The following is an 11,331-nucleotide window of genomic DNA, read 5'->3' as shown; positions in this document are numbered from 1 at the left end:
GCTTGCCAGCTCCTTGAGTACCCTGGGGTGTAGATTGTTAGGGCCAGCTGACTTGAAGGTGTCCAGCCTCTCAAGGTGTTCCTTCACAAGGTCAGCATTGATGGAGGGCAGGGGATCTCCCTTACCCAGACCTCCCTGTCCTGTAGTGGGCATGGGTGTCCCATGGGACTGATGAAAGACATTCTCTATTCAATTATTCAATCCCAATATCCTTATGCCATTTTCCACCCTAACCCTTGTCAGACATATTCATGAGATTTAAATAAAACTTGTAAAGACAAGACCTCAGCAGACCTTTTCATGCAGGAAGAAAAGAAACGAGAGGAACATTTAAAACGAGAAGGCCAATGAGTTTGCTAGTCAGCTTGAGGAAGGCTGATTTAGGGTAGGATTTTTTAACCTTTTTTACTAAGTGTACCCCCTTGGCCCCTTTTTTAACAAGTGTAACCTCAGAGAGGGGAGGGGGGCGCGACTGAATGACAAGCAGAGTGGAGGGGTGGCGAGAGGCAGCAGCACAGTACCCGTGCAGCCTGCAGAAGGGCACTGCCGCTCTCGCTCCAGGCTTGCTCCAGTGAGGCAGCAATGCTCCGTGCCCACCCACTCCCATGTACCCCCGGGACCTTTCAAAGTACCCCCAGGGGTACGCATACTCCTGGTTGAGAACCCCTGGTTTAGGGGAAGTTTAAGAAAGAATGGAAATATGAGAGAGATACTTGCATGAGGTTTGTCAGAGAAACGGATAAATGGATATTGAGGTGGGGAAGAAGGGAGGTTAGCAGACAGGCTGATAAAACACTAGAGTGTGGAAATCTGAGAGGTAGAGTTACGTAATGCCTTGACTACAATCATAAAAAGTTTGAATAAATGTGTGGGGGAGGAATGGAAGGATTCATAGAAGGGTGATGGAGGCAGACAGGCAAGAAGGATTATCTTAGCAGTAACATTTTTCTGTAATTCTGTAAGTTGATTTTAAACATTGGCAGCAACAGCAATCCCCAGAGCCCACTAAAATGCAGAACTAGCACAACACAATGGTAACAAAAGTTTATTAAATTATCTTAATAGCAAACACAGGTAAAGTCAGTCTTGCATGATAAACTGCCAGCTTTCTGCAATTAAAGGAAATATTTTCCATTTTGATACACAAACCTTAAAACATCATGGAAGTTGAAAGAGATTAAAAATTATAGTGGCTATTGTCAAGGTAAACAAACGCAATGGCTCAGCAGAAAGACTCTAAAGGGGTAGAAAGTGTTTGTCCTAAAGAACTAAGCTGGTAGACTAACCTTTTGAGAACAGGACGCAGAACTAAAGAATGTGAGGAGCACCATGAACTTGATTAAGAGGAGCAGAAAGCACATCTATATCTGCACAGCAGAAAATCATTGTCTTCTACTTGCATCTTTTTTCATGCCTTAGAAAATTCTTCCACAGAAAAGTAGGGCTGGAATGAACCTCAGGAGGGCAGTTAGTCTAGCTCCTGCTCAAGGTAAGAACATCCCTGTCTAAAAACTGTCTAACCAGGTCTTAAAAACTTCTAGGGATGGAGATTCTACAACCTTTCTAGGTAAACTCCATCCTCACATTGAGAAAGTTGTTTGGTTTCTCCAACATATTTTCCATCATGGCATTTGGTGCACTGGATGAGATATATTACATTTCTGGAGGTGCAGGTGTAAGATCCAGGAATGTTGATGGATCTGTTGTGGGATGTAGTTATTATGGAGGTGGTGGAGATATATTGGCAGGTTTTGCATTGCTTGTGCTGGCATTCTCTGGATCCATTTGGTGTGGTTTCGGTCATAGGGAGTTTGATTCTGGTGATGAAGTTAGCAGGGTTCAGTGACAGTTTAAAGGTTAGGATAGGTGGTTCTACAAAGATCTCTTTAACAGAGGGATCTTCTAGTATGGGTTGTAATTGTTTGAGGATTTTCCATGTAGGTACCAGGGAAGGGTGAAATGTCACCCTTCGGGTGTGCGGTTTGTGGGCATTTTCGTTTTGTACTGCAGCAATTCTTCACGTGGTATCCAGGTGACTTTCAAAAATGCGATCTATCTCTCTGGAGGAGTGTCCTTGTTGGCTGAAGGCCTTTTTGAGATTCATGACATGGCAGTCACGGGTATTCTCATCACTGCAAATTCTGTGTTATCAGAGAGCTTGGCTGTATATTACAGCTTTCCTGGATCTTACAGCTGCACCTCCAGAAATGTTATACATCTCATTCAATGCACCAAATGCCCTGTTGGAGAAACCAAACAACATCTGCATACCGGAATGAATGTACACCGAAAATCTGTCAAAGACAAGAATACCCAACTACCTGTGGGGGCACACTTCTCACAGGACAATCATTAGAAATTCGCTCTCTCAGTTTTGATCCTCAATGGGAACTTACAAAACACCTTCAGTAGACGAGCCTACGAACTTCACTTCATAATTCTACTGGATACAAAAAATTATGGACTCAATATAAACCTTGGTTTTATGACACATTACAGCTTGCCTGACATCTGATTCACCAGGTACCTGCTTGACCTGACTTCCTACATTTTTTCCCTGACCTTTTCTCCCCTCCCCTCCGCGCCTCTCCCCTCCTCTCCTTCTTTGTCCTTTGTCTCCCTGATTTCCTACTATTTCCTTCTTCACTGAGAGCCTCTTTCTTACCCTGTATTATTATCTCTGTAATGTTTCCCCTTGGCCTTTTTCCCCCTGATATCTTCCCCCTCCCTCCCATGCTTTACCTTTTGTTTCTCCTTTCTACCTATTTATATTTTCACTACATCCTCTCACACTTTCAGCTTCTCTCATTCCTGTTTTCCTGATCTCCAACTATTTTCACTGACAGCTTCTTTTCCACCTTGTATTCTATCACTGTAATGTCTCCCTTTAGCCTTTTTCCCCTTGCTCTCTTCCCCCTCCCCACTCTGCTTTACCTTTTGTCTTTCTAATTTCTGCCTATTTACATTCTCACTGACATCCTACCACACTTTTAAGCTTCTCTCGTTTTTTGGAGTCTCAGAACAGCAGAGACTCCGTATGTCTGAAGAAGGGTAACTGAACCCCAAAGCTTGCTAAGAACTTTTTTCCAACTATTCAGTTGGTCTAATAAAAGATATCACATCTACCCAAATAACCTTAGCTGCCTATGTCCTTAGACCAACCTGGCTACAACCAAAAACCCACTCTCCTGATTTTACCCTGAGTTTTACCCTTACTACTGACAATTTCACTGTACTTCAAAATACAGGTTATAGTTCACTTTTAAGGGAACACTGACCTATGAGAAGTAATTTCAAAACCAAACTATTTGATGGTATCTCTGGGAGTTTCATGCCAAGACTATAATATAACTCTTGACAGTGTTTCCTTTTTGATCTATTATTTTCACTTTTGTTGAAACTTTCCATGATGTTATATTATTGATGAACAGGTACCATAAGGAGTCCTTCCTCTCCCAACTTCCCCACTTCTCCTTTTCTTTTTATTTTCCATCTGGAAACGAGCAAGTATTTTATTTCCATGTTGGTAAATATTCTATCATAGTGATGTCATAAATCTATTTCCTTCTGCACAGGCCTGACAGACTTTCTTACGAGGCAGCCTATAAATTAATCGTTCATGACCTACCTTATGCTGAGCAAGCTGCATCTTAATTTTGTCTGGATCATTTGCAATCTCAAGTTCTGAATCCAATGACTTTTCTGACTCTTCCAACCACTCCATAAGTTTGTGCCAGGCTTCATGGAACTGCAGAAAAGTGGGATTTTGATTTACTCAAATGTACAAATATGCTGGTACATAAAATACTCACAAATCCTGATGTCTGCTTGGAGACAGACAGTGAACAGCTGCTTAACAGATGTGGAAGAATGAGGAGGACCCTCTTTTTATGGCACCTGAATAGGTACCAGTCACAGTCCTGTGTTCACTTGAGCTAGTCTGACCTCCTAACACAATCAACTGCCAATTATACATCAGGTTGTACACATATGCTTCATTCAAATCATGGAGTCTTGAACACATCTTGGCAATTTCTGTTGGAATGCATTTTCTGCAAGTGCTCTATAGACACTCCATTTTCATTCAGTTTCTACTCAGCTAAGATTCCTGATTACATTTCTCATTAGTAAAAGGGTTGCTCAAAACAGTAAGGAAGTTGTAATTTACTGAAGTATGGACCAGCCATTAGGGCAAGAGCAGTAAAATATTTTGCTGAAACCCTCCTTCTAGAAAGGCAACACAGGACTATATCTCATCCTTGTGAAATGGGTCCATACCACTCTTTAAAACAAAAGGCTGATTATGTCACTTCTTTTGAAAGAGAGAAGGCACTCATATGCATCTGGATGCTGTACTTTAACTCTTCCCTTACAGACTATATTGTATTGCAGACAGAAATCACTGTTTGGGTTAAAAGTGAAGTTTTTACTTTCCAAATGAAGTGGACTGGACTCTATGACTGAATCACAGCAATTGCTTCACTAACTCAACAGTCTGTTACACTAACCCCAGACTTCCTTAAAACATCATATACTTTGAGAATCTGGATTTAATTACAGAAAAGTTCAAAGAGCTGTATAATAACTGTGAGATTACCTGTTTGGCTCGTTTCCTTGCATCATCCAAAGCTCTTCCTCTTTCCACCAAGCGCTGAACTACTTTTTCCCATCTACTCTGTACACTAATCAGCAGATTCTTAATAAGGACAACATCTTGTTTCTGGCTGAAATATTTCAGATGGGTTCCGGTTTTGTCTAGCTCTATGATCTGGTCACGGTGAGAATTTACTTCTGTGGCAAACACCTTGCAAAAGAAAGATATTTGTACTTACTGTTGTACTGTTGATTCATTCAACAAATATAAAAAAAAAAAAAAGATGGGATTGCAGAAAAGGCTATAAAATGCTATTTAAAAGATATAAAAACGTTTTCTGAGTGACAGCATCATAAAGTTGATTTGGATGTTAACACAGAACCGCCAAAGAGTGGGTGAATTATACTACACATTTGTTTTTTTAAATACCTTGTGTTCATCAATTTGAAACAAGACAGTATCCAAGATAAGGCTTGGCCGAGAAGCTGCAGTCAAAGTTTGTTCAGCCTGGGTAAGCCAGTTGATGAAGTCTTGAAGTGAGTTGTGGAACTCCATTGCCAAACTGAGGGCTTCTTCCAGTTTGGTCTGTAAAGATATATTATCATTTAATAGCAGTTACTATTTAATGGATGCTTTACCTGAATAAATCATTTTAGTTGATTGGATCCCAGAAAGAACCGCTATTTTTTAAACAATTTTCCAACTCAATGTCTATATGTTCTGCATTTCAAAATAAAAGCCTACGAAATATAAACAGAGTCATATAAGGAAAAACAGCAGTAAAATTATAGTAAAAAAAAGCAGACAACAGAGCAGCTAATTTCAGGAGTATGTTGTTCTGTATCAGAGCATTCCTCCTTCTGGTGCTCACTGGTTGGTAATAATGAAACAACACAACTTGTCAGATCAAGACAGACATAAATAAGCACAGTCATAAAAGTATAGGGGTGGAAGGGTTTCACAGGTCATCTAGTTTAGTGGTTCTCAAGTTTTTTTATCTAATGACCACTGTCAACCCTCAAAATTTCTCCGACTGCCAGGCACTTTATCACCAACCTGTTAGTAGCTGCTATAAAAGCAAATAGGGCCTGGCTATGCACCACTTACTATGGCCTTGTGGATCATCCCATGCTTTAGGAACTGCTGATTTAGTTTATTTTCCCTTCTATTATTTAAATAACTTACGCCATTCATGAATAATAATGTTCATGTTTAATTTTGATTGCCTGAATCAGGATCATGTGGGTTAGAGTTGCGTGCAGATTTTTATGAAATATTAAAAAATCATTTAGAGATGTTCAGCCAATCATATTGCTGAACATTGCAGCCCTACAGGCCGTTGTGATGGGGCTGTTTTTGTCACTTTGGTATTGTTTCATTATATATTCACATTACAAGAGACAAACATTTGTATTGATAATACTCTTTTTACTTTTTTTTTAATATGCTGTTGCCATACATTTGACAGCCGACTCCCATTGATAACATCATTATCACCAGCTTGACTCAGGCCAAAGAAAAAGGGCGCTACTTCATGGAAAATTGAAAATAAAATGAAATTTAAAAGTAGTAAAATTTACATTTTACATCAGGGTAATCATGATGCCAAAACATACTAAAGTAGAAAACAGTTTTCTAGGACAATGGGTAGAAGCACAATTGTTTGGAATATTTAAACCTATATTGACCAAAATGCTAGGAAAATCAATACAGCAATTTTGTGTTGACAAAGCAATGAGAAAATACTATTTTCTCTTTCGCTATGTCCATAATCTCTGTAATAAAACAACAAATGCCCTCACTCCGCAAAACAAACATGTCTCTTCATATATTTTTAGAACAAATTTCCCTTCCACGCAAATAATGGTATGTTAAAGCCTTAACCTTTCGGCCCTTACAAGTCCACTGGTGAATTATAAATCTTTGTCCCACAATAAAAATCCTAAATCCTAGAGGCTGAGTAAATATAGATGCACTATAGATACAATGATTCATCATTATAAAATGTTTAAATACATTGCTCCTATTTCTATTTTTATTCAAAGCCACCTACTTTTCTTTCACTGAGTTTTGTTTGTACTGATTCCCATTTTTCTTTTAAGTTATTTATGTCATTTGCCTCAGCGGATTCTGGGCATCTTGCAAGCATCTGCTGGCCTTTCTGCATCAGACACTTGTATGCCTCTTCTTTGGCTTCAAAGGCAGCACACAGTTCCTAAATTAAGAAATGGCCAAAAAAATTATGGTAAAAATTCAATAGCCTTTACAATGTTAGCTTTTAAAAATACTGTATTTCAGGGGGATTTACACATAGATTAATAGAGAAAACATATGCAGTTCAGAAAAGGCCAAATTAACAAAGAAAGGACTCAATTATTCAGGAAAGGAAAACTTTCATGGCATGCTAGATAATTTTTCAGGATTTTGTTTTTGTTTTTGGAATATATATATATGTATGTAAGGTTCCTGGCATGCACATATACATCTTACATATATTCCTGACATGGAACCTGATCTGACAGATGTACTTAACTCACAGGACAAAGTTTGGCAATCTCTGTAAAGTAAGCCATTTGCCACCCTCTGCAGGCCAAGAGCTACCAACATATTCCCGGAAGTGGGTGGGAAAGTATGCAAAGGCAGCTTAATCATGCCTCCTCCTTTGTCACCCCATGCATATCATCCTTCACCCGCTAGGCATGGTGCCAGATGTTGACTTGGTTGGTATAGGTAATATTGGCAACTTTTACACATGCTCCAGGGGTGGGGGTGATGGCACTTTAATTAGAGCAGATCTAAGAGCCACTTCTAATTAAAGCACCGTTTCATGTATCAGCAACCCTGGCTTAAAAATGGCAGCAGTTGTGCTTGAACTAAAGCTCCTTCGAAGAGATGGAACTAAAGCTTGTTCGACAAGAGATGGGAAGCTGCTGGAGCACGGTAATTACCACGCTCCAGCAGACTCAATTAATGGAGTCCGTTCCGATGCGCTGTAATTACAGTGTGTTGGAGTACCCTTAGCATTTGTGTACAGGCACCTGCTGTTTTTACTAGCTGCTTTCACTTCTTTTCTGGCCAATTTACACTTTGGGTCTGATTGCTTTACCACTGCATACAAGCAATTGGTATGATCCAGGACATAACAGCACACATGTCCTAATCTGATGGGAACTGAAATACAAATGATCATAATTATATTCCCAAAATGTACCAGCAGGGCAGACTCTCACTCTTAAGCTAAAGCAGTGTTTTACAGAACAAGTAATAGCTAGTGGGGAAGGAAGGAGGAGGAGGAGATTTTTCTCTGGCAAGTCTTGGCTTCCTGATTTTCAGTGTCCCTTGTATCCAAAGAGCATGAAGAGAGCTGAGGAGCCAACAATTATTCTGGGATAAGAAAGGGAGAAACCTGAGCTGCTACAATATTACAGGAAGGGGAAAGAAGAAATGCAGCACCCCTGAGTAATTATTTTCACAGGCTTCAATTCTTCCCCCTCCTCTGACCCCTGCCTATTAAAAGAGTACTTGTCCAGACTGCTCCCTCCCAATTCCTCCTTTCTCTTAAGAAGGATGAAATGAAGGACATAAAGAGGAGCAAGCATTTGTGTAGCAGAAGCAAAGTCTTCCTTGGTGACAGCACTTGAAAAAGGTAGAACCTAATTAAATCACTTATGCCTTTGCTAAACAATAAATTTATCATTCTTAGCCGTCACACTCAGACACATCATGCTGGTTTGTACAGGCTTCCTCCAAAACCAAAACCAGCTACAGATGTAGCTTAAGCCCAGCTAAATAGCCTTATCGCCGATTGGTGATAATTAGCTCACCCAAAGTGCAGCTTCTAGGGTATGTAAGTTGACCATATGCACATGGCCACAGAACATATCATTTACTCCAGAGGCAGTATGGCTCTTACCTTATCCCTAATTCCCACTTCCATCTACATTCCCTCTCATCCAACTTGAGCATTATTTCAGACCAGGATAGTTGGTCCAGCTGGGGTTGTGAATTACAACCCAGTTTCTCTTTTGCCTCCAAGTGGTAACCTGTTCACTTTGCAGGTAGGATATAGGCAAACTGACTTAAATACTGATAGTTTAAAGCAGATCTTATGAATCAGGGCCAAGTTCACACGTGTTTCAAACTACTGTTAAGCTCTCCTTACATAAATTTGGTCTTTTAGTCAGTCACAGGAAACTCTAGGACAGGTGACTCTAGGAATCAGGTTTCTGACTATGCACAGAAAATTATTACAAAACACACTCTTCAGTTATCCAGGAAGTAAATTATTCTCTGAATGCCTGATTCAAAATCCAGGAAACTGCAGAACACAGAGAGTTCCACTGGCTTCTGATCAAACCCTGCTTCAGCACTAGCGAAATGACTAGGATGTTTTGGTTTCATTTTCATAACTTCTTTTTTCATAATTTATATTGTCTTCCAGCCTCCTGAAATAATTACTTTTAAAATAATAGTAATAAATCCTTGAGAAATAAACAATCCCATTAATTTTCATTTCAGAAACAAAACAGAATTATTACCAAATTCTGAGGGCAAAACATCAGTCTTAGGTAAAGATCTTTTTCATTATTCCAAAATGTTACTGCCCAATTCAGAATTTATAAAACAACAGGGCTTTCTAATGAAAACTGTGTTAGAAGATCAGAGTCAAAGACGGCACTTTTACGTATACCCTGACTCGTTCTGATTAGAACTCAATTAATCAAGTCTACTGGAGCATTCCAATCAGCATGCTCCAGTGTGCTGCACAGCCTCATGTATTTAGCACCCTTGCATTTCAAAATGGCGGCTGGGGTGCTTGAACTAAAGCTTGTTGAACAAGCTTTAATGCACGTCCGCCACCATTTTGAAATGTGGGAGACTGAATACACAACACACTGCAGGCATTTTAACCCCCTTCCCCTCCCTGAATATGTGCACAAATGCCAGGACAGTTCATTGGGTATCACTCATATCTGAGCATGGACTTGAAGGACTCAGGCTTTTATCCAGTTGTGGCAAGGCACCTTTGGTGCCTGCCACTTTTAAGAAGTTTGAGCACGCTGTGGAGCAGCCCTCAGGTGCAATACAGCCTAATGAGGCAGTCACATGACCACAGGAGAGCTCCTGGATTGGAAGATGGAGCTGAGCAGCCTCAAAATAAACCTCAGAGCTGAGTTGGCAGTTGTGGCAGGGAACCAGAGAGAGAACATCACCAGCCAGAGCTGCTGCTCCCACAACACCTGGAGGTTAAGGGTAGAAACTATGGGGATGGTGGAGGTTCCTGGTCCGATGGAATGACCTAAAACTACACCCTACTAGGGTTGGATGGTGTGGTGAGGCTGTCTGTGGTGAGGTGGTCCCCAGGAAATGCCACACCAGTGCCTCTCTAGTGAAAGGTGAGTATGGGTGCCCTATAGCTTCAGCCCCGACAACCTGGTGGGTTACCCCGTAGAGGGGACAGGTGAGGGGTAACCCACCAGGGTATGTCATCAGAGGACTGAGACCCAAGGGGAGTAAGGCCCAGGGTTGGTAAACCACAAACAAGATGCCAGATCACACCAGGTAAGTATTAAGGGGTTGGTAAGCCATAAACAAGGCACCAGACCACACCAGGTAAGTATCAAAGGGAACACACACCATCAAGGCACAGGGGCACCAAGAGCCCCATTTGCGGGACTAAAATGTCATTATACAAATGCCAGAAGTATGGGGAACAAGCAGGAGGAGCTCACACTCTTGCTTGCTAGCACCCAGTATGACCTAGTCGGACTAACTGAGACATGGTGGGATTCTACACATGACTGGGCAGTAGGCATTGAGGGGTATAGGTTGTATAGGCGTGACAGAGTGGGGAAAAAGGGTGGGGGGGTAGCACTCTATGTTAAGGAGCAGTATACGTCTTCACCATTAAGACAGGGAGGGGAACACCAAGGCATTATGGGTCAGGATCCAGGGAGGGCCAGGGGAAAAGGACTTGGTTGTGGGGGTCTACTACAGGCCTCCTCATCAGGATCAAGAGCTAGATGATGTATTCTCCGGGAAGCTAGCAGATGCCACACAGGGAGAATATGGGAGAGGGAGGTGGTGGTCATGGGAGATCTAAACTATCCAGATATCTGCTGGGAGGAGCAGATAGCCAAAACAAGCCGCTCATGGAGGTTCTTACACTGCGTGCAGGATCTCCACCTAACCCAGGTGATGTCTAGTCCCACCAGGGGTAGCGCCTTGCTTGACCTGGTCTTAGCAACAGTGGACGATCTCGTGGGGAACATGCGAGTTCATGGTAGCCTGGGGAGATAGTGATCATCACTTGGTTGAGTTCACTATCCAGCGAATGGTGGGTAAAGTAACTAGTGGGGCTAAGGTGTTGGACTTCAGAAGGGCCAACTTTAGCAAGCTTAGAAGGCTAGTTAGTGAGGGGATGCAACTCAAGAACATAGAGCATATGGGGGTCCAGGAGGGTTGGCGGTATCTCAAGGGAGTGATCCTTGGGGCTCAAAAGGAGTATATCCCATTACGTAGGAAGGGAGGTAAGGGGGCAAAAAAAACCCCTTGGCTAAACAGGGAACTCCAGGAGAGTCTGGGGGCAAAGAAAGAGATGTATAGGCAATGGAAGCAGGGAGCAGCCACCAAGGAGGACTATATCTCCCTGGCGCGCTATTGCAGGGAATCAGTTAGACAGGCCAAGGCAGGGCTTGAGCTCAGGCTGGCTTCAACAATCAAGGACAATAAAAAGT

General features: G+C 41.7%; 1 protein-coding gene across 28 annotated transcripts in view; it reads right to left on the bottom strand.

Annotated features, from left to right (window-relative positions):
• DST (dystonin) overlaps positions 1–11,331 on the bottom strand; it is a 428,507-nt gene that overhangs the window by 44,232 nt on the left and 372,944 nt on the right. For all 28 annotated transcript variants that reach the window (XM_025215834.1, XM_025215826.1, XM_025215830.1 and 25 more), the window contains 4 exons: positions 6,648–6,809; positions 5,024–5,179; positions 4,598–4,804; positions 3,629–3,748 (listed from right to left, as the gene is read on the bottom strand). In XM_025215834.1, coding sequence (XP_025071619.1) covers positions 3,629–3,748; positions 4,598–4,804; positions 5,024–5,179; positions 6,648–6,809 — 645 coding nt within the window. The remainder of the gene's footprint in view (positions 1–3,628; positions 3,749–4,597; positions 4,805–5,023; positions 5,180–6,647; positions 6,810–11,331) is intronic.

The sequence above is a fragment of the Alligator sinensis genome, unplaced genomic scaffold (assembly GCF_000455745.1).
Source record: "Alligator sinensis unplaced genomic scaffold, ASM45574v1 scaffold482_2, whole genome shotgun sequence".
In the NCBI taxonomy this organism is placed as follows: Eukaryota; Metazoa; Chordata; order Crocodylia; family Alligatoridae; genus Alligator; species Alligator sinensis.
This window is presented reverse-complemented; position numbering and strand designations above follow the sequence as displayed.